We start from the raw sequence: 23,072 nt of genomic DNA, 5'->3' as shown, positions 1-23,072 counted from the left end.
CGAGAGTCTGGGCCATGCCCTTGACATCCCCATTGCTTTGGCCACGGTGCATACCACACTCAAGGTGGCCACCAAGCAGCCTGGGACTCCAGGCCCCCAACTGCATTCTTGAGGGGGTCAGTGCTCCCGATCACGTTGATTTCAGAAGCAGAGAGCACCCACCTCAGCCGCTCCCCTCCCTGCGTGCCTCCCACGTTTTGCCCTTTCAGGCTTGGGCCTCCTGGAAGGGCTGGCGTGCCGTCCCCTCTGGGGACGTTGTCAGCAGAGGGGAGACAGGACCAGGAAGCCAGGCCTCACCAGGGCTCTGTGGCAGGGCGGGGCTGGAGGACGAAGGCCACTCCCTGCGACCCTGTGCGAGCTCACCAGCAGCACCCCAGGCAGGCAGGAAGGTCCTGGCGATGTGGGGAGGGACAGTGCCACTGGCCTTCCAGGACACTGTGTCTCCTTAGCTGGGGCTCCTGGCAAACACCAGCTGCGCGGCCTTCTAGGACCGCGGACCTGGGACCCTGCGTCCTGGCACACCTTTTCTGCTCCCCCCACCCCAGGACAACAGCGGGAGCCTTGGGGTGCCTGGGGGTGCCCACCACCACCCGGCCTGCCCTCTTCACCCAGCTTGGTGGGCACAGCCATCCTGGGGGTCAGTTCAGGAGGACGAAAGACAGAACCGCGGGCAGAGCTTGGGGCCTGGCCTAAAGCGGGGGTCACTGCCCGGAGCGCCCTCACACCAACGCTGCCCTGGCACTCAAGGACAACGTAGGCCACAGGCATCCCGACACCCCCCCTCCCCGACCATGGGATAACCCCACTCCTCAGAGGGTGCCCACACTGGGCTGGGCGACACAAAGAAAGAGACTTTAGGAGCTCCTAGATCATGGAGGAGGTATCCCCGCCCCGGACCTGGCAAGCTCAGGGAGCTGGACTGCAGGGCCTCTGGCCCAGGGTCCTACCTTTGAGACTCACTCAGACTAAAGCCTGGCCCTAGCGCTCCCCCCAGACCAGAGGGGCCCCAGTGGAAGAGGATGGGACTCGGCCCTGGGTCCTGGGGCACCTGAGGCTGGGGGCACCTGGCAGGGGCAGGTCTGACCTCCCCAGGGCTCCACGCCACCCCTCTGGGGTGCAGGCAGCTGGGCTTGCCCCGGGTAGATCTCAGAGCAGCGTCGGGGCGCGCTGTCGCCCCGAGCACCCCAGCGAGGGATGGGCTCCCGGTCCCGCCCACCCGTCCACCAGCGCCCCCGCTTTAGGGGTGGGGTTTGCGCAGAGGACCCGGGTGGCTGTGGGGACCATCCGCGGGGAGCCGCGGTCGGGGCGGGGTCTGGAGCGGGGGCGGGGTGGGCGGGGCATCCGCGTCCCACCCCCGCCCCTGCCCAGTGCCCGCCCGCGCACGGTGACTCTAACCTGCCGCTCAGGTTCCTCCCCGCGCCCCGCCCCAGCTCCTCCGTTCGTCCCTCTCTCGTCTGGAGCCAGGCTCCGACAGACGGGCGGACGGACGCGCGGACTAAGGGACCAGTGGGCGGCCAGGCGCGGGGCCGCGAGAGGAGCAGGTGAGTGCCCCACCTGGCGCCCGCACCCGCTTTGGCCCTGGAGCCACAGGGGAGCCGAGCGCACGGAGGGCGGGCTGCCCGGGCCTCAGTTTCCCCAGGTGACAGCGCGACGCGGGGCCCTGGCCTGGGTCTGCCGGCCGGGCCGGGGCGCATGGGGCATCGGGCGCGAGGGGCCGCGCCGGGCCCGCGGGCTTTCCCTGGGCTGGTGGCCGCAGCCGGGTTCCTGCGGCCTGGCCCGCCCCGTCCGGTCCTGGGGCGGCGCCGTGCGCTGGGGATGTTTGTAAGCCAGTGGCTTCTGAGTCAGCCGGCTGCCTCCCAGCCCTGGGGCTCCGTGGGGAGAACACCCTCCTCCAGTGAAGGGGTGTTGAGGTCAGACCCTGTCCCTCAAAGGGTCTGCACCACTGTTGCCGGGGCAGGCTGGGGGCTCCTCTGGCGTGCTAGCGGGCTTCCTGTGTGTCAGAGGCAGGCGAACGCAGGGCCAGGGAAGCATCGGGCCGGGGTCAGGCTCTCGGTTAAGGTTGGGGTGTGGGAGTTTCAGGGAGGAGGCTGGGGGCCGAGCTGCCGGGACCTGTGTGCCTCCAACCTGGGCTGGGCTGGGCTGGGCTGGCCTGAGGCAGCCCCTGTGCCTCAGGTGTCCCGGTGGCAGGGAGGCGGGTGAGCAGGGCTCCTGGTGCTTCTGAAGTGCGCCACCGACCCCCCGTGCCCCACCCAGATGTGGTCAGCCCCAGCTGCGCTGGGAGGCCCAGCCCAGCTGGCGCCGCCTCTGCTCCCGCACCTCCCCCACGGCCTGTGGCGGGGCCTCTCCTGGCCCTGCCCAGTGCAGTCAGGGGTCCAGCGCCGCCCAGCTCTCCGCCTGCCTCCGTCTCCCAAGTGCAAGCTTGGCGTCCTGCTCCCCACCTACAGCTTCCCAGGCTTTTCCCTCCCCCAACCCTTAGGGCCCAGACCTGGGCACAGCCAGAGCCCCAGGGTCTCCCCCATCCCAGGGCCCCACCTGGCTCCCTGTGCCTTAAGCTGACTCCTCCCCAACGTCGGTCAGCTGCGAGCTGGAATTTGAACTTGGAGCTGGTCCCTCTGCCCTCCCTGCCCTGCTGGGCCTCCTCCCCCTTCCCTGCCTGACCAGGCACTATACTCGGCCTTCCTTTGCACGCGGAAAATGGCCACAGTGAAACCAAAGTGCAGCCTGGGCCCTGGGGCCCTCAGGGCTAGTGTCATCCCCACCCCAGTCAGCTGAAGAAGCCCCCTTACTCCCCGCTGGAGCCGGCCTGTAAGTGGCCCCTCCCCCAGCTGCTCCCCAACCCAGATGCCTGGACCCACCTCCCTGGCTGGCCCTGAGGCCCCCCACCCCGCCCCCTAGGGGAGGCCGAATGTCACGACCTAGGTGTCTGTGTGCTCACAGGCCTCGGTTTCGCCCAGGTGTGTGTGTGTATCTGGACACACGTGCCCAGCACCCTCGGCTCAGCCCGCCAGGAATCCCATTAAGCAAACACTCGGGCTCACCTACTAAGGTCATGAGCATTCCGGACATTCTCCACGGACAGATGGACAGAGGAATCTGGCCAAGCCCGGACCCTCGGTGGCATGTGGGAGGGGGTAGCCTGAAGCCCCCGGGTCCCTCACACCTCCTGGGAGCCCTCCCTGTAGGTGGTACCTGGTCAAGCTACCAGGTACTTGTACAAGCTACCAGGTATCAGGTACTACCTGCCCTGGATACCAGCACCCCTGGCTTGCGACCCAACCCTGCAGCCCCCTAAACACTGAAGCCACACATGGATGGCATCACTGGTGACATCTGATGCGGCACAGTGTGGACCCAGAGGTCCCCACGGAGCACAGAGTCCCACAGGACATGCCAGCCTGGCCCAGGGGTACCAGGCTCTGCTCACCTCTCAGAGGGTGGGCTCCATCTGCACTCCACCCTGGGCTCAGGGTCCCCAGGCCCCCTACCCTTCACCCTGGGCTCCAGCCTCATCTTTTGCTGCCTTTCTCCCTTGTCTGGCTCCCACCTGCCTCAGGGCCTTTAAACGTGCTGTTCCCTCTGCTTGGAAGGTGCCTCTTCCCCCGACCCCCCTTCAGAGCCCCCAGGACATCTTCCTTGCCCCCCCCCACTCCAGACAGCCTCTGGGGGTGGGACCCCTCTGCTGGCACGTCCTGGGGGTCCCTGTAGAGGACCGAGGGTCCAGGGAGAGATGGGGCTGCAGTGAACACCAGCTGGGATGTGGAGCAGGGGTGGTCCTGGTGTGTCCAGAAGGCAGGGCTGTGCTCCCTGAGGACTGCCTGCCCAGGCACCCTGGGGAATCCGGCCAGGCCATCGGGGCTCCAGGCCCTGGATCCAGGGAGGGAGGGGGAGGGGACCCAGGCCCTGTGCTGGGGTAGCAAGGCCCCGGCCAGGTCACGATAAGGTGTCAGCTTGGCTCCCCTGTGCACTCAGGTGTGGGCCAGGCACTAAGCCCTGGACTCAGGCCACTCTGAGGTCTGCCCTCTCACCGCCAGCCACCGTCGAGGACGCCATGAGCCAATCAGGGTCCGTGAGCTGTTGCCCGGGTGCTGCCAAGTGAGCCCCACCCCCACCCACTAGGCCCCCACCACCCGCTACCCACCCGTAGTCCCCAGGGAGGGGTGCGGCATGGGCCCCACCCTCACCAGCCCCTCCCCTGCAGTGGCAGCCTGGGCCGGTCTGACGGTGTGGCCAAGATGAGTGCCAAGGACCTGTTTGGTGAGTGAGGTTTGAGGACAAGAGGCCTCAGGGGCCAGCTCGGCTGGGAGGGTCTCGCCTACTCCCTTCCCCAGGGCTGTGCCAGACCCCCACCCGGGGAGATGCAGGTCAGCCCTGGGCACCCAGAGAAGGCCCCTGGACCCTAATCAACCAGCAGGTGCTCAGGTCCCTCCCCCAAACTCTGGCCACTGAATAGCCCTCCCCACAGTGATCCAGTAAGGGGAGAGGCCTTACTAATAATTCAGGGAGCATCAATATTGATTCTCTGTGCTCTTCTCCGCCACCCGATCCTCCAGGGGCGGGGGATCCTGCTGGACTGAGTGCCAGGTGTCTGCTCTGGGAGGGCGGGGCCTGGCCGGCCCCCATCTCCCCCAGCTCTGCCCCTCCCCCAGCCATGCAGTGCTGCCTCTGGAAAGCAAGGAGCCCAAGGGAGGGACAGGGAGAGGCAGGGAGATGGTAGCTGGCAGCTCTTAGAGTTGGGGGAAGCCCTGGACCAGACCCCTCCCCAGGAAGGTGGGCGGGAGGCCTCCATGAAAGGAGGCTGAGCCTCCTGCATCCGCTCCAGGACAGACCCCAGACACAGTTGTGCCATCACCACTCTGAGCTGGGGGTCCCTCCTGGGGACCGAGGGAGCTCCATGTTCTGCCAGGAGGGGCTGTCCCTCCATTCCGTGCCCTTGTGTCCTTCCTGGCGGCCACAAAGGGCCCATAGAGCAGCCCTCCTCCCCTGCACTCTGCCCTCCCTGCGGCCCCACCTGGGGTCCCGCCCTCAGGGGTGAGTGACCATGTCTCCTTATTCAGAGCAGAGGAAGAAGTACTCCAACTCCAATGTCATCATGCACGAGACCTCCCAGTACCACGTCCAGGTGAGCCCCTCACCCCACGGGGCACTCCTGTCCTCTGTGCTCCGGGGTCCCCGGGCCTGTGGGGAAACTGAGGCCGGGGTAGAAGTGGTCCCACAGCAGGCAGCCTGTTCTGGGCTCACCCCCAGAGCCTCCCTCCAGTCCTGGGGAGCTCCCGGTCCGAGGGGCACAGGAACCCTGGAGCTACATCGGGGAGAGGGATGCCAGGGGCAACAGAGGAAGGCAAAGACAGCTCTGGGTGCCCCTGGAAGCCCCAGTGGGAGGGAAACTGTCATCCTGGCCTCACAACAGGGAGCTAGACTAGGAGGGAGGAGTTTCTGAGCTCCCGCAGGGACGTCCTCCTCGATGGCTAATCCCACTAAGCCTGAACAATCGATATGGGTAACTGCGCTCTAGACGAGCCACCAGCTCCGGAGGCCTTTGCTCTTACGTCACTTTTAATTCACACTTAGAACTCAGGAAATATGTTTTTTAAATGACCTTCCTGCTCGTGGCAGCTGGCCAAGTTCCTGGTTCCTGGTCATCGTCCAAACCTGCAGGACAGCAGGGCTGGGAATGAGTAAAGTGGGAGGAGGGAGGGGGACCCAGGATCAGGAAGGTGGGGGGCCCTGGACCAGGAAGGTGAGGGGCCTGGACCAGGAAGGTGAGGGGCCCTGGACCAGGAAGGTGAGGGACCCTGGACCAGGAAGGTGAGGAGCCCTGGACCAGGAAGGTGAGGGGCCCTGGACCAGGAAGGTGAGGGGCCCGGACCAGGAAGGTGAGGGGCCTGGACCAGGAAGGTGAGGGGCCTGGACCAGGAAGGTGAGGAGCCCTGGACCAGGAAGCGGGGAGCCCTGGACCAGGGAGATGAGGGGCCTGGACCAAGAAGGTAAGAATGTCCCTCCCCTTAGAGCCCTCCATGCCCACAGAAGCCAGGTGAGTCACTGCTTTCTGAGCCTCAATTTTCTCATCTATACAGTGGGTGCAATGAGACATGGGAGTCCCTAGGGCTCTTGCATTGGGCTGTGTTGGTGATCAGCCCTCCCTGCCAACCTGGGCAGGCAGCGGCCGTCTTGTGTGGTCAGCTCATGACTGCTGCAGGCTCAGCATCCAAGGGCAGCCCTGCCACCTCTGTGTGGGAGGGACTTTGCCCTCCTTGGTGAGGAGCCACCTGTGCCAGCGGGGCTTCCCAGCCCTTCTCCTAGACTTTGGTCCAAGCTAGCCTGTGGAAGGACACCAGGCTGGGGCCACCTCTCCTGCCTGCCCAGCAGCCAGCAAGGCTGGGGACGTGGGCAGGTTTGATGACCCCTCCCAGATGAGGAAGCTGAGGCCAAGAGGGAGGGTGAGAGGTGGTGGCAATGGGAGGGGGGGCACCGAAGCCTTGTAGTTTTATTTATTTATTTATTTATTTGGCTGCATTGGGTCTTCGTTGAGGTACGCAGGCTTCTCATTGCAGTGGCTTCTCTTGTTGTGGAGCACGGGCTCTAGGTGTGTGGGCTTCAGTAGTTGTGGCGCACCGGCTCAGTAGTTGTGGGGCATGGGCTTAGTTGCTCCGTGGCATGTGGGATCTTCCCGGACCAGGGCTCGAACTCGTGTCCCCTGCATTGGCAAGTGGATTCTTAACCACTGCGCTGCCAGGGATGTCCCAGCATTTGTTTTATACAATTGAATTTTTGTATAGTGATTGAGTATCGTGAGACCTTGCTGAATTCATTTACTTGTTTCAGGAATTGCTTATAGATTCATTGGATTTTTTTATGTACGCAATCATTTTGTCTGAAAATACAGCACTTAATTTCTTAATTTTAGCCACTTTGTTTTTCTTGCTTTATTGCCCTGGCTAGAGCTACCAGGACCGTGTGCTCAACAAAAGTAATGATAGTGGACATCCTTGCCTGTGTCCAATTCCCCGTTTTATAAGCTGTATGTTTTTGTAGATACCCTTTACTAGAATGGGGAAGTTCCTTTCCATTCTTTGTTTGCTGAGAGCTTTTATCATGAAAGTTGTTGAATTTTATCAAATGCTTTCTCAATTGAAATGTATTTACTACAGTTAATGTAATGAATCATGCTGATATTTTAAAATGTTGAACCAACCTTGCATTTCTAGGATAAACTTCATTTACTAATGGTTTATTATCCTTTTTATGTATTGACAAGACTAATTTGCTACTATTTTGTTAAGGATTTTTTTTTTTTTTTTTTTTTTTTTTTGCTGTACGCGGGCCTCTCGCCGTTGTGGCTCCTCCCGTTGCGGAGCACAGGCTCCGGTCGCACAGGCCCAGCGGCCACGGCCCACGGGCCCAGCCGCTCCGCGGCATGTGGGATCTTCCCGGACCGGGGCACGAACCCGTGTCCCCTGCATTGGCAGGCGGAATCCCAACCACTGCGCCACCAGGGAAGCTCCTAAAAATGCAATGCGTTTTTTTTTTTTTTTTTTTTTTTTGTGGTACGCAGGCCTCTCACTGTTGTGGCCTCTCCCGTTGCGGAGCAAAGGCTCCGGACGTGCAGGCTCAGTGGCCATGGCTCACCGGCCCAGCCGCTCCACGGCATGTGGGATCTTCCCGGACTGGGGCACGAACCCGTGTCCCCTGCATCGGCAGGCGGACTCTCAACCACTGCGCCACCAGGGAAGCCCATTAAGGATTTTTTTGCATTAATATTTATTAGAACATTGGTCTATAATTTTCTTTTCCTGCAATGCCCTTGGCAGGTTTGGGTATCAGAGTTATGTTGGCCTTATAAAATGAGTGGAGAAATGTTCCTACTCCTCTAGTCTTCAGAAAGAGTTTATGGAAGATTGTTGTGATTTCCCTCTTAAGTATTTGTTAGGATTCACCTGTGAGGCCCTGAATATAGGGTTTCCTTTGTGGGAAGTTTTCTTTTATTATGAATTCACTTTTATGCCTGTGTGATCTGTAGTGATGTCCTCTCGTTCCTTCTGGTTATTGATCATTTGTGTTTTCTCTATTTTTTTATTGATCAGTCTTGCTAAGGGTTTATCAATTTCATCAGTCTTTTCAGAACCAACCTTGGGCTTTGTTGATTTTTCTCTGTTGTTTGTGTATTTTACTAGTTCATTGGTTTCTGCTCTTACTTTCCTTCTTTTCACTTACTCTGGGTTTCATTTGATTGTCATTTTCTAGTTTCTTAAGAGGAATGCCCAGACCATTGATATTAAGTCTTTCTTCTTTTCTGACATTCATTTAAAGCTATAAAGCTCCTCAAAGGACTGCTGTAGCTACCTTCCACAAGTTTTGATGTGCTTGTTTTTATTATTGTTCAGCTCAGAATATTTTCTTTTTTAAAATTTTATTTTATTGGAGTATAGTTGATTTATAATGTTGTATTAGTTTCAGATGTACAGCAAAGAGATTCAATTATACATATACATGTATTCCTTCTTTTTCAGATTCTTTTCCATTATAGGTTATTACAAGATATTGAATATAATTCCCTATGCTACACAGTGGGTCCTTGTTGGTTATCTATTTTATATACAGTAGTGTGTGTACATTAATCCCAAGCTCCTAATTTATCCCTTCCCCACCTTTCCCCTTTGGTAACTATAAGTTTTTTTTCGAAATCTGTGAGTCTGTTTCTGTTTTGTAAGTAAGTTCATTTGTATCATTTTTTTTTTTTTTTTTTTTTTTGCGGTACGCAGGCCTCTCACTGTTGTGGCCTCTCCTGTTGCAGAGCACAGGCTCTGGACGCACAGGCTCAGCGGCCATGGCTCACAGGCCTAGCTGCTCCACGGCATGTGGGATCTTCCCAGACCGGGGCACGAACCCGTGTCCCCTGCATCAGCAGGCAGACTCTCAACAACTGCGCCACCAGGGAAGCCCTGTATCATTTTTTAAAAATTAGATTCCACATATGAGTGATATCCTATGATATTTGTCTTTCTCTGTCTGACTTACTTCACTTATTTTTTTTTTTTAATAAATTTATTTATTTATTTATGGCTGCGTTGGGTCTTCGTCGCTGCACGCGGGCTTTCTCTAGTTGCGGCGAGCGGGGGCTACTCTTCGTTGCGGTGCGCAGGCTTCTCATTGCAGTGGCTCCTCTTGTTGTGGAACACCGGGTCTAGGCTCATGGGCTTCAGCAGCTGTGGCACACAGGCTCAGTAGCTGCGGCGCACAGGCTTAGTTGCTCCGGCGCACAGGCTTAGTTGCTCTGCGGCATGTGGGATCTTCCCAGACCAGGGCTTGAACCCATGTCCCCTGCATTTGCAGGCAGATTCTTAACCACTGTGCCACCCGGGAAGTCCCTGACTTACTTCACTTAGTATGATCATCTCTAGGTCCACCCATGTTGCTGCAACTCAGAATATTTTCTAAATTTCCTTGTGACTTCTTTGACCCATGGGTTGTTTAGATTTTTCTTCTTTTTAAGCATTTAACCATGTAAGCATTTATAGGTATAAATTTCCCCTTAGTGTTGCTTTTGCTGCATCCCATAAGTTTTGATATGTTGTGTTTCTATTTTCATTTGTCTCTAGGTATTTTCTTATTTCCCTTGTGATTTCCTCTTTCACTCATTTGTTGTTTAAAAGTGTGCTGTTTAATTTCTACAAATATGGACCCATGATTTATTTAGAAGTGTGTTGCTTAATTACCAATTAATAGGGTTTTGTAGTTATCATTCTGTTATTGATTTCTAATTTAATCCCATTCTGGTCAGAGAATACACTCTTTATGTTTTCAGTCATTTGGAATGCATGGGTAGCATGGTTGGGATGGTTTGGCTGTGCAGTATTTTGCTGACAGTGCGCCTCATGTAGACAGACCAGCTGCCTGATAGTCACTGCACGTTTCTGCCCACTCTCTTTCTTTTCTTTTTTTTTTTTTTTTTTTTTTTTTTTTTTTTTTTTTTTTTTTGCGGTATGCGGGCCTCTCACTGTTGTGGCCTCTCCCGTTGCGGAGCACAGGCTCTGGATGCGCAGGCCCAGCGGCCATGGCTCACGGGCCCAGCCGCTCCGCGGCATATGGGATCCTCCCAGACCGGGGCACGAACCCGTATCCCCTGCATCGGCAGGCGGACTCTCAACCACTGCGCCACCAGGGAGGCCCTCTTTCTTTTCTTTTTAAAAATATTTATTTATTTGTTTGTTTGTTTGTTTATGGCTGCGTTGGATCTTAGTTGCTGCACACGGGCTTCTCTCTTGATGTGGCGTGCAGACTCTAGAGCATGTGGGCTTAGTTGCCTGCGGCATGTGGGAGCTTAGTTCCCCAACCAGGGATGGAACCCACGTGCCCTGCACTGGAAGGCGGATTCTCAACCACTAGACCACCAGGGAAGTCCCCTTTTTAAAAAAATATTTATTTATTTACTTACTTATTTTGGCTGCACCAGGTCTTAGTTGCGGCATGTGGGATCTTCGTTGCGGCATGTGGGATCTTTTAGTTGCAGCATGCAGGCTCATGGTTGCGGCACGCTAACTCTTAGTTGCAGCATGCATGTGGGATCTAGTGCCCCAAACAGGGACCGAACCCGGGTCCCCTGCATTGGGAGCACAGTCTTATCCACTGAATCACCAGGGAAGTCCCCTGCGCGCTCTCTTTCTTTTTTTTTAGCATTTTATTCATTTATTTATTTGGCTGCATCGGGTCTTAGTTGCGGTGCTCGGGCTCTCAGCATGTGGGATCTTAGTTCCCTGACCAGGGATCAAACCTGTGTCCCCTGAAAGCGGATTCTTCCACTGGACCACCGGGGAATTCCCCTGCCCAGTCTCTTTCTAACCTGCCCATGGACGTGTAGGTTGGCCTCCAAGAGTTTTGCAGGGAGCAGCCTTGTACCCGTGCCACATTCTACACGTGTGCAGGTTGCCTTGAGATTGTAAGAGGGAAGCATGTGGGCTGGTCCAGTGCCATCAACTCCGCCCCAGAGCAGCCAGGCGAGTGTGGAGCAAGGGTTCCTCCTTCTCCATGTCTTAACCAGCCAGTGTAACCCACAAGGGCTTGTTAGTGCTGGGCAACAGGATAGGTGAAAACTCATCTCTAAAGTCATCGTCTCCAGCTTCAATCTGCAATTCTTGTATTGAAAGAGTCTGCATATATACGTGTGTGTGTGTGTATATATGTATATATATACACATATATATATATATATACTTTTTGGCTGCACCGTGCAGCCTGTGGGATCTTAGTTCCCCAACCAGGGATTGAACCCCGGCCCTCGGCAATGAAAGCGCAGAGTCCTAACCCCTGGACCACCAGGAAATGCCCCTGAGTATAATTTTCTATATTAAAAGGTTACTTATATTTATTTTCCTATAGACTCTCTGTTCATACCTTTTGTCAATTTTTCTATTGAGCTGTTAATCTTTTACTTATTTACATATTCTTTCATTCTTTATTCATTTATCGTTGATATCCTTAATTATTAAACAAAATAGAGTTTTTAACAAAGTAAGAACTATCATTGTAATGCAGGTTGGCCTTTTCCTGTATCAAGAAAATTAGCCTACATCACCTCCATTATATCTATTATTATATCTGTGGGGTTTTTTAATATACTTTGTATGTGGTACTTTTTCTCAGGCAGAAATTTTTTTTTTATTAAGTCAAATTTATTGGTCTTGTCTTTTTATTCCCTTTTTTTTTTCGTGGCCCCACTGCGTGGCATGCGGGATCCTAGTTCCCTAACCAGGGGTCGAACCCACGCCCCCTGCAGTTTAAGCTCAGAGTTTTAACTAGTGGACCACCAAGGAAGTCCCGGTCTTGTCTTTTGAGCATCTGGATTCTCTTCCTTGCTTAGCAAAGTCCCCCAGTGAAGAAGGCCTTCCTGAGATTATCAGAAATTACCTAGTATTTCCTTCTAGCACTTTCACGCTTCCATGTTCTGTGGTTAAGCCTTAACTGCTTGGAGTTTCTGTGAGTGTTCACCCAGCTGTCCCAGCATTGTTTACTGAATTCAGCAAAGGTCAGCGAGGACACATGGGGGGTCCTGGAAGGAGGAGGGGCCTGAGCCAGGCTTGGAGAGAGAGGAGCGGGGCGGGCCAGGGGTCCCCATGGGCTGCTCATTCATTCCCATCACCTTCACTGGGGGCCTGCTGGGGGCCCAGCACTGTCACAGGCACCAGGGAGGCAGCAGACAGAAAGCAAACAAAGAAGCACGTTGTGTCCAGCATAAAGTCGGATGATGATAAACACAAGGGCAGGGCAGGGACGTGCTGACGGTGAGGCTGTGACCAGGCAGGCAGGAAGGTAGTATCCGAGCACAGTCCGGAAGGAAGAGCGAGCTGGGGGAGACCGGGCTCGGGCAGAGGTGGCACATGCCAAGGCCCTGTCATGAGCCTGCACCAGGGCTGCTGGGGGGGCAGGGAGCCTGGTCCCCAAGCCCAGTGGCAGATGTGGGTGGGCTGGGGGCTGTGTGTGTAGGACTGCCAAGGGGTTTGCCAGGGCATGTCCATAGCCCCCACAGACATCCCCCAAGGAGAGCAGAGGACCCCCAAGGTGGGGCTTTGTCTCTTCAGACCTCCAGGGCAGGGATGTTCCCCTCAGATCCCCAGGGTTAGTTGTGACCCCCTCATACCCCCAGGGTTGACTATGACCCCTCGGACCCCCCAAGGTTGGCTGTGGCCCCTCAGACCCCCAGGGTTGGCTGTGGCCCCCTCTGACCCCCCCAGGGTTGGCTGTGGCCCCTCAGACCCCCAGGGTCGGCCGTGGCCCCCTCGGACCCCCAAGGCTGGCCATGGCCCCTCAGAGCCCCAGGGCGCAGCCCCTTGGCCCTGGTTCTTGGTACCAGGAGGGCTCCACCCAGAGTGACCCCCTGCCTGCCCACCCAGCACTTGGCCACGTTCATCATGGACAAGAGTGAGGCCATTGTGTCCGTGGAAGATGCCATCCGGAAGCTGGTGCAGCTGAGCTCCAAGGAGAAGATCTGGACACAGGAGATGCTACTGCAGGTCAACGACCAGTCGCTGCGGCTGCTGGACGTGGAATCCCAGGTATGGTGGCAGCAGGAGGGAGGGCGTTCACCCATCCTGCAATGCAGGCACAGGCAGTGACCCAGACACACTGGGCCTCTGTGGGAGAGGGAGCAGGCCCAGGGCCGAGAGTACAGGGGAGCCACGTCACACAGGGACACGTCCACCTCGCAGAGCTTCTCCACCCGCTGTACCGAGGCGGGGCCCGTTGTGTGCACGTTGCCCCGTGGGGTCCATGTCCGTGCCCATGTCCAGGCCACGTTCCTTTTCCGTGGCATATCCGTGGCGTGAACGCCACAGGCCACGCCCACAGTCAGCCCATGTCCCCGGCATCCGCTCCTCGGGTCTTCCCCGTGCCCATGGCCGTGAGCCCTCATCCGTGTCTGGGACTCTCGCCACGCACCATGGCAAGCCCGGTCCCAGCCGCCTGTCCCCCAGGAGGAGCTGGAGAACTTCCCACTGCCGACCGTGCGGCACAGCCAGACGGTGCTGAACCAGCTACGCTACCCGTCGGTGCTGCTGCTCGTGTGCCAGGACTCAGACCAGAGCAAGCCCGACGTCCACTTCTTCCACTGCGACGAGGTGGAGGTGAGGGGCGGGCAGTGGGGGGCGGGATAGGGGCGGGGCGGGGGGCCCAGATCCCTCCCAAGAGCCAGCCTGACGCCCCGTTCCGCCCAGGCGGAGCTGGTGCATGAGGACATCGAGAGCGCGCTGGCCGACTGCCGCCTGGGGAAGAAGATGCGGCCACAGACCCTCAAGTAGGGGGGTAGGAGGGGCGGGGGGGAGGGGCCGGGCCTGGGGCTGGGGCTGCGGCCAGGCTCAGCGGCACTTCGTCCCACTTCAGGGGCCACCAGGAGAAGATCAGGCAGCGGCAGTCCGTCCTGCCCCCGTCCCAGGGCCCGGCCCCCATCCCCTTCCAGCGCTACGGCAGGGACTCACCTTCCAAGAACCGAGTGGGCCTGCCCATGCCGCTCGGAGACCCAGGTGGGCCGAGGGGGATGGGCTGGGGGCGGCAGCAGTGTTGGGGTGGGGGCGCTCAGTCAGCAGCAGCTTTGCTCCCGTCCAGGCTTTCGCCGTTGGGAGTCGCAGGACGAGGAACCGAGGGCCGTGCTGGCTCAGAAGATTGAGAAGGAGACGGTGGGTCTTGGGCCGGCAGGACCTCCCACCCACTCCGGGCTCCTGGGGCCAACCCCCAGCCAACACCCACCCCCTCCCCCAGGCCAGGGGCCAAGAGGCAGCGGGTGAGGGTGTCCCTGCAGCGGTGGGGCGCCGGAGGCTGACCCCTGCCCCTGCTCTGACCCCAGCAAATCCTCAACTGCGCCCTGGATGACATCGAGTGGTTCGTGGCTCGGCTGCAGAAGGCTGCTGAGGCTTTCAAGCAGCTGAACCAGCGCAAGAAGGGAAAGAAGAAGGGGAAGAAGGGGCCGGCAGGTGCGGGGCAGGGGGTGGGGGGCACCGGACAGGGGAGGGGCCTCGGGGTGGACGCAGGAGTGGGGGTAGGGAGCACAGTGGCCACCGAGCGGAGCAAGGTCCAGTCTCAGCGGGTGGGCAACATCAGACTGAGGCCAGACCCACCGGGGCAGCGACGGGCCGGCCAGGCTTACCCCCCAACCCCCTGTCCAGAGGGCGTCCTCACGCTGCGAGCACGGCCCCCCTCCGAGGCCGAGTTTGTTGACTGTTTCCAGAAGACCAAGCTGGCCATCAACCTGCTAGTGAGTACAGCAGCCCACCGCATCCCTCCAAGCTGATATTGGGGGGGGGGGGTGCCTTGTCCCTGGTGCCACCCCACAGGTCGGCCTGCTCCCTGCCCACAGGCCAAGCTGCAGAAGCACATCCAGAACCCTAGCGCAGCCGAGCTGGTGCACTTCCTCTTCGGACCTCTGGATCTGGTGCCTGGGGCTGGGGGGAGGCAGGGGCTGGGGCGGGGGAGCGGGGGCCTGGGGGGCTTGCCCCTGACTTGGGGGGAAGCAAGTGCCCACCTTGGGCAGTGGGCTGGGGGCTGGCGTCTGCACTCTGAGTGGGGGGCGCAGCGGGCAGGCAGCGCAGGGTGGGAGGGGGGCCTCTGACGCCCTGCTGTGCCCCAGATCGTCAGCACCTGTGGCGGCCCAGACATCGCGCGCTCCGTCTACAGCCCCCTGCTCTCCCGAGACACTGTGGGCTTCCTGCGCGGCCACCTGGTCCCCAAGGAGATGGCGCTGTGGGAGTCCCTGGGGGAGACCTGGACACGACCCCGGTAGGGTGGTGGCATGGGGCGCACACCAGGATGGGTCCCTCAGCGGGCGGGCTGGGGGTCCTGGATGGGGCCAGCTCTGGTGGGTGGGCACAGCTCACCCCAGGACCTCCCACCCCAGCTCCGAGTGGCCTCGGGAGCCGCAGACGCCCCCCTACGTGCCCAAGTTCCAGAGCGGCTGGGAACCACCCCTGGACGTGCTACAGGAGGCCCCCTGGGAGGTGGAGGGGCTGGCGTCAGCCCCCGTTGATGAGGTCAGAGCGCCCGCAGCCCCGCTTGCACTCCACCTCCGCCCACTGCCCCACCGCCCTGCCCTCCTGGCCCAGCCCCTGCTTCACACCAAGCCCCGGTGTCTGCTTCCCCGCAGCCAACTCCAGTGAGCCGCAAGTCCTTCAGAAACTCCCCAAAGCATGGCCTCGCATCTGAGCCCACACCCCAGGGAGACGTCCTCCCCCAAGTCAGCTCCCCACATGCTCACAGGTAAGCTCTGCTCAAAGTGAGGGAGTGTGAGGCTCACCCCTCAAATCACGGAGGCTCTGCTATGGGTACACTGCCACCAGGTGGCAGCAAATGCCTTTTTCACAACGGTCAAAATAACGGTTTCCACACTAGAGCCGGGTTTCCTTTCAACTTTGTGGTGTACAATTGAGGGGAAAATGTCGAAAGCACCCATAAAGTGCTTAGATGACGTACCTAATACGTCATCTCTTTGTGTTTCTCCATGTTTATGCTTTAGAATCATGGTTAGAAATTTACTAAACCACTGAACTTAAATGATCTCAACGATCCCAGTTGCCCTGGTGGGGCTGACTTAGGCCGAGGCTCAGAGCCGGAGGAGGAGACTGATGGTCTGGGTGGGAACGGCCTCTCTCCCTCTGGCCACACACATTTCCACAGACCATGTCTTACAGCCCCAGGGCCTGGGGGAGTCCCCATCCTTCCTCCCCTCCCCTCCTACTTTCTGTTCTCAGTCCTGGCCCAGGACCTACCTGGGGAGCTCATTACCCACCAGACCCCAGGATTCAGTCTCAGGAGGGGAGGGGGCTGGAATCCATGTTTTGAACAAGTGTGCCCCTCCCTGTGCCCCACCAGCCTGATGCCCTGGTCCCTGGCCTAGGGCCACCTTCAAGAAACATTTTCATCCTTTTACCTCCAGCCCCTGACCAATCCACCCTGGCCAATCCTGACACAGCCCCCCACCAGGGCCCCAGAGGCTGCCCCAGCCCCAGAGCCCCCACTTACCCAGTGTCCCGAGCCCTGCAACTGTATGAGGGGTGCCCTCGTGATCAGGGGCCAGACTGACCAGAAGGGATGGCCCAGCACGAGTGGCAGGCACAGGCCTGCTCCGTGCAGGAGCTGGGACACCCTGGGACCCTGCAGCTCACGGGCGGCCCTGCGTCGTGTCTGCAGTGCCGGAGGGACTGTGGCTCTGAAAGCATCCGGCCCTCCCCCGATGGTCAGCCACTTTTCAGGGATGGCCTGTCCTTTCTCGGGTACATGCCTGGCTCTAGATCCCCTGGGGGGCTGGGCCCGGAGACCCCTAGGCCTCCAGGGCTAAGGGCTAGGGCAGGGCAGGCCTTGCTGTGCCCACAGACCCTTGCATCCCATCCGCCTCCGCTGCCCCCCCCCACGCAGGGGGCCCCAGACGCAACGGGGCTGTCACAGTTTCCATCCCAGCTGACAGCCACAGCCGCTGTGCCGCAGAACAGGACGCAGCCGTTCACCTGGGAAGCTGCTGCCCCTGGCCCTCCCCCAGGCCCAGGAAGAGACCCCAGCCCAGCCCAGAGCCTCAGCCCCTCCCATTCCACGCAGGGGCTACGAACCCGCACCGGCCATGGTCAAGTATGTCAAGGTCCTCTACGACTTCACAGCCCGCAATGCGAACGAACTGTCGGTGCTCAAGGACGAGGTCCTGGAGGTGAGTGGGGGCCGGGGAAAGGGTGGTGTTCCAGAGGTGGGGTCTGCCTGACCCCAGGGCTCCACTCTGGGTCCGCAGCCTGGCACCCGCCCCAGCACAACCTGGCTGAGGGGCCTCCCTGTCTTGGGGATCTCGGAGGGAGCCCAAGGGCCCCTGGGCTGGGCTGGGCTCAGGCTGAAGGGTGGGGTGGGCCCTCCCTGTGCCAAGTGGGGGACCCCCCAATCCAGCAGGGGCTTGTCATTCATGCCCACCCCGGGAGCCCCCTCAAGGTACTTTCCGAGTTTTGTGCCCGTCCTGAATCCAGGCCACCCACTGGGAGACAGAAAGTGGAGCAGCTGGAGAGGGAGTGGTGATCTATATCCACAACCAGGCTAGAGGCTTAGGATGCTGCTGGGAGGAACGGGGATGGGGGTGGCCCCTATGGATTGGTGGGAGGCCAGGTGGGCCAGGGGCACCTGGAGGGGGTGTGTAGAATGGGGACGGGGGAGCAGGCTCAGGGGCGACTCTGGAATTCTCTCTGGCCCATCAGTAAAGAGGGGCTCACACCGGTGGTCCCAGCACCCAGCACTGGTGCCTATGGCGGTGGGGGGGGGGCGGGCGCTGTGGGTCAGGGGTGATGTGGAGGTGCGGCGCCCACAGGTGCTGGAAGACGACCACCAGTGGTGGAAGCTTCGAAATCGCAGCGGCCAGGCAGGCTATGTGCCCGGCAACATCCTGGCCGAGGCCCGGCCAGAGGACGCCCTCCTGGAGCAGGTGAGGTGGAGGTCTGCTCCGTCCTGCTGCAGGGTCTGGCCGGGTGGCTGGGGGTTGGTGGGGGGCGGCCAGAGAAAGACCGGGCCCCGAGCCTGGACCCCTCGACTATAGGGGCTGGTGCGGGGGCTCCCCGGCTCCGGGCTGAGTCTGGGAAGGTGGGGGGCTGGGCAGGTCCTGGGAGGTGGGGGATGAGGGGCGGGGAGGGGTGCCAGGAGGGATGATAAGCTGACCTAATGGCGCCCCCACCCCCCCTCTTGTTCACCCTGCAGGGGGTGAAATACTGGGGTCCTGCCAGCCCAACCCACAAGCTGCCCCCAGGCTTTGCCGGGAACAAAGGCGGTGAGGGATGGGGCCGCCAGACCCTACGGGCGGGGGGGCCCAGAGCCAGCGGGGGAGGCGGTGGGGAGGGGAGCCCCGGGTATGCGCGGTGCAGGCCTGAGCCGCCTGGCGCCCCGCAGAGCTGATGCAGCACATGGACGAGGTCAACGACGAGCTCATCAAAAAGATCAGCCACATCAAGGCACAGCCGACGCGGCACTTCCGCGTGGAGCGCAGCCAGCCGGTGCACCTGCCGCTCACCTACGAGTCCGGCCCCGACGAGGTCCGCGCCTGGCTGGAAGCCAAGGCCTTCAGCGCCCGGTGAGCAGAGGGGCGCACAGGGCGGGCAGGGGGCGGGCTCGGCGGGCGCCACGCCCACGGCCCCGCCCTCACGCCCCCCCCACCCCCTGCCCCCGCCCCCCGCCCGCAGGATCGTGGAGAATCTGGGCATCCTGACTGGGCCCCAGCTCTTCTCGCTCAACAAGGATGAGCTGCGGAAGGTGTGCGGGGAGGAGGGCGCCCGCGTGTACAGCCAGCTCACCGTGCAGAAGGCCGTCCTGGAGGTGAGCCGCCCCGCCCTCCGCTCCCCGCGCGCCCCGGGAAGGGGGGCTGGCGAGACACTGACCTGCGGGTCCCCCGGCTCCCCCAGAAGCAGCAAGGTGGGTCGGAGCTGGAGGAGCTCATGAGCAAGTTCCATTCCAAGAACCAGAGGCGTGCGGAGGAAGACAGCTAGGCCCGCGGCAGGGCCCACGGCCCGCGGCAGGGCCCGCCCCCGCGGCTGGAGTATTATTTTTGTACGTGTACGGATTTCGGACTGTGGACTCGGACGGAGAGTCGTGCCGGCTGGGGACCGGCTCGCCCGCCTCGTGGCACGTGGGGCCTGTCCTCCAGCTCAGCGGTGCCCCGGCCCACACTCCCCACCTGCCCCGACGCCCACCGTAGCCAAACTTGCCACCAGGTGGTGCCAGCCCCTCGTCCGCCCGCCCGCTGAGGCCAGAGATGTGCCGGTCCCAGACCCGGCCCTGCCCTTCCCCACAGCTCTCCCTGAGGCCGCAGAACCCACACACGCACCCTGGGAGGGGGCAGGGGCCTTTCCTCTGGCCGCCTCCGTCCACACAGGGGTTTCTCCCAGCGCAGGTGACTCAGGCCCTGCCGCCGTCCCCTCGGCCCCCTGCAGCCACTGCATCCCCATACCTACAGGTGGCCGGCTGCAGGCCACCAGGGCAGCAGACCCCAGCCACCCAGCTGCCCTTGGCTATGAACTGGGTGGGCTGGTGCCTTTTGCCCCCAGGGATTGCCCTCAGCGCCCACCCAGCACACGGCGCCCCCAGGGTGGGCTGGGGGACTCCGGACCCCACTGGGGTGGGGGGCATGCCGTTCTCCCTTCAAGGATCAAGGATGGACTGAACACCACTCACCCGAGTTCTGGCCTTGGGCACCCCTCACCCCCACCCCAGCCCTGCCCGCCTTGGGCACCCCTCACCCCCACCCGAGCCCTGCCCGCTCCCCCCTCCGCAGAGCCAGAAGGGAACTTTCTCTGAGCAAGTCTCAGGCCAGCCTTGCCTGGCGTGCTGTGTGCTGGGGGGTGAGTCTTGGAGCCCTGGACTCTGCGGGTCGCACCCCAGTGAGGAAAGGTGACCGAGGCTCGAATCCATATCATTAAACCACTTAAGTCTCGCATCAGCCCTGTGTCTGTCTCCTGGAGGTGGGGCGGGGTCACTGTGGGTCCTGGAGCCCCCCAGGATTGCGCCTTTGGAAGAGCTCCTGAGCAGAGGCAGGCTGCGGCCAGGCCGGGCTGGGGATGTTCCCAGTGAGGCTGCTCACCCCTTGACCCAGGTGGGGGGCCCAGGACACCCTCCCCTCCACACCCTTGCGAGAGGGCCCAGAGGACACTCCTGGGAGCTGTGGGCTGAGAGGGGGGCCCTGCCCACTGTTGTCCGTCCAGAAGGCCCGGGTGGGAGTGGTGGGGAGCAGGGCTGCCAAACCTCCAGGGAGGGAGGGGGCGTGAGTCACAGGAGCAAGACGGAAGCTAGATCTAGAGAGCTTAGCCCAAGCTGAGGGAGTTGCCCCAGAAGAGGGCGTGGGCCTGCAGGGCTGGGCACGGGGTCCGTGCAGGAGCGGAGGGGTCCCTGAGCACACAGTGGGCAGCTCTCCGCACCACGCAGGCTCCCAGCCACCTGGCCATGAGCGAACTTGGGTGCTCTCTGCTGGCGGCCCTGCGTGTTGTGATGTGTGACGGCCGGGGTGCCCTAGCACCTGGCTAGGTCAGGGGCGTCTGACCTGCATACCCCCAAAGCAGCCGGTGGACCCACCCTGGATCAGGGTGTCCAGAGGGCTCGGTTCCGGGGTCTCTACCTGATGGGCAACCACAGGAAGCTTGGACCCAGAGGCAGGTTGTGCCTTTCATGGTGGGAGATGGTGGGCCGACTGTCCCTCTCTGGGCCAGGCCTCGGAAGCCCCGACTCCCAACTGGGACAGGCCATGCTGGGCCGAGTCTGTCCAGCAGAGCCCAGTCAAGGGCAACTGGGGGTGTCTCGTGCCTTCTGGGCCACACGAGACTTGACCACCACGGCCCCCTCTCCCTGGGAAAGGAAGGTTCTCCCCCCAACCCCAGGTCACGAGAGGAGGCTCTGTCCTCCCAGGCCTGGGCAGGACCCCACAGACAAGGAGCCCCAAGATGAAAAGGGAGGGCTGAGGGCATCAGCCTTCCTCCAGAAACCCACAGACCCTGCTGGTCCAGAACAGCCAGCAGTGGGGAATCCGGACCTGACAGCCTCCCCACACCCTGCCCCGCCCCCTGCTTGGCTGAGCCCCTCCCTCAGAGCAGGGATGAGCACCTCAGCACCCTCTCCCCCGGGGCCCCAGGCCAGACTTCACTACCCAGGAGCTGCTCTGAGATGCCCCGGCCCCGCCTCTCTGCTCAGGCCTCTGGGCTCCCAGGAGGGGCTTCCCCACCCTCCCAAGAACAGGCAGATGGGAGGGGCCCACGTCACACAGCTGTCTGCGTAGGCATGAGGGGTCACTGTGCTTTCCACCCTGAGGGCATCACTCTCCAGGGCCCCCAGGTCAGGGGGTGACTGAGCACCACCTTCCCTGGTGACCCAATGATCTCAGTGCCCAGGAAGTAGGCGCAGACAAGAACAAGGCACAGGGGGGCCAGGTTGGAGCCCCAGAGTGGGTCAGGGCCTGGGTTCAAATGCAGTTTGGCCTGATGCGTGTCCCTAACCACTCACATCCCCACCTCCCACTCTGCCCTGGTCGAGCAGGGCAGAGGGAGGGTTGGATGGCACCAGCCCCAGTGGAGGCTGCGGGGGATCTGGCCATGGGTGGAGCGGGGAACGTCACACCGGGGAGCTGCCCGCCCAGCACCCGCTCTGACCCGGCTGTGCCGCCAGCAAATGTCCCCTCAACAAGGCCGTCTCTGTCTTGGGGACAAGCTCGTCTTTGTGGCCCTCCTCCCACCAGCGTGGCATGGCTCTGAGTCCCCTCCTCTCCTCCTGTACACAGGCCCGGCCAGGAGGCAAGAGCGGCTTCCCATGACATTGTGGGTGGAGCTGCTTCTTTATCCTTTCTTTTTAATGTTTTCGAAATATTTGATTCACCAAAAGGTTACTGCACAAAATAGCATAGGGTGTGAGATGTCTTCACACCTACATCAAGCTGCTGGGAACAGAATAGAGGTGAGGGGTACACCTGTCACCTGTGGAAGGTGGTGCTCAGCAGGGTCGGCTTCACAGGTGAGGACGGTACTGAAAGCATGAAAAGGGTCCCGACTAACCACCCGGCCCCACAGCGATTGACATCCTGAAGTGTCAGGCTAACGTGAGAGGCAAAATTAGAGCTGAGAAGCTCTCGACCTGTTCAGTAGTTAAACCACGCGGCGCGGCGTTCCAGGTGGGGTCCACAGGTCCCTGGGGGGCCCTGAAGGCTAAACAAGCTGCATAGCAAGACAGCGGTATATTACAGGTTGAATTGTATCCCCCCACATTCATGTAGGATAGGGTGATGAGGGTGGGTCCTGACCCAACATGACTAGTATCCTTATAAATATGGGACATTTGGGCATAGACACACACAGAGAGAAGTCTAACCCGAACCTGAAGACGGAGGCAGAGATCAGGCTGCTGCTTCTACAAGATGACGAGCATCAGAGATTGCAGCAAACCACCAAGGCTGGGGGAGGGGCCTGGACCAGATGCTCCCTCACAGCCCTAGACGAGCTAACCCTGCCGAAGCCTGACCTTGGACTTCCAGCCTCCAGGGCTGGGAGACAATGAATTCCTGGTGTTTAAGCCATGCAGGTTATGATACTTTGTTACCGCAGACTCGGAAGCTAACACCAGGTGAGCTGCTGTTTTCACTGGGCTCCCGTGGCACAGATGGCGCAAAAGCCCCAGTGGGTGAAGCTGTTGGCTCAGCAAGGATCCCGGGGTGGCCATGGGGCAGGGCCCCCCCATCTTCCCCACACACTCTCCTGGGGAAAGAGCGCTTTCAGCAAACGCTCCAAATTTAACTGACCTCAGTCTGGACCCTGGCGCGTGAGGAGTCGGGTGGCGCTGGGCTCGGGCAACGCGCGAGGGGTGAGAACCACTGACCGACGGGCCGTCGTTGTTCACACCGGGGTTCTTGGCAGACGTTTTCTCCAAAATGAGAAAAACAGCGGACAGTCTTCGTTGTCACGGTAAACTCGAGCTCTCTAGTGGGAATGAGAATTTTGGAACCTGCCAGCATCAGCGAGACAGCTTCCCGACCTGAGGGCTTTTCTCCGAGCACGTGATGTTGGTGTGAGTTCCACGTGGACACGGAATGGGAGGCTCTGAACCAGCGT

At 60.3% G+C, this 23,072-nt stretch overlaps 1 protein-coding gene across 3 annotated transcripts; it reads left to right on the top strand.

Moving 5' to 3' along the window:
- Nucleotides 1-1,411: 1,411 nt before the first annotated feature.
- Nucleotides 1,412-19,921, top strand: EPS8L2 (EPS8 signaling adaptor L2). Of its 3 annotated transcripts, none has more exons than XM_081238852.1 (21): nt 1,412-1,541; nt 3,970-4,062; nt 4,199-4,254; nt 5,055-5,119; nt 12,885-13,046; nt 13,464-13,613; nt 13,704-13,783; nt 13,870-14,009; nt 14,092-14,162; nt 14,330-14,456; nt 14,649-14,737; nt 14,840-14,914; nt 15,110-15,258; nt 15,377-15,509; nt 15,623-15,735; nt 17,068-17,173; nt 17,813-17,926; nt 18,196-18,265; nt 18,385-18,565; nt 18,675-18,807; nt 18,894-19,921. In XM_081238852.1, the coding sequence occupies exons 2-21, from the start codon at nt 4,049-4,051 to the stop codon at nt 18,975-18,977; spliced, it is 2,112 nt and encodes a 703-aa protein (XP_081094978.1). In that variant the 5' UTR covers nt 1,412-1,541; nt 3,970-4,048; the 3' UTR covers nt 18,978-19,921. The 3 variants fall into 3 exon arrangements, with proteins under 3 accessions (XP_081094978.1, XP_081094976.1, XP_081094977.1); XM_081238850.1 differs by having other exon boundaries at nt 3,970-4,092; XM_081238851.1 differs by having other exon boundaries at nt 1,414-1,541; nt 4,032-4,092.
- Nucleotides 19,922-23,072: the final 3,151 nt, after the last annotated feature.

Source organism: Mesoplodon bidens (assembly GCF_964165515.1).
Source record: "Mesoplodon bidens genome assembly, chromosome: 7".
Classification (NCBI taxonomy): domain Eukaryota; kingdom Metazoa; phylum Chordata; class Mammalia; order Artiodactyla; family Ziphiidae; genus Mesoplodon; species Mesoplodon bidens.
This window is presented reverse-complemented; position numbering and strand designations above follow the sequence as displayed.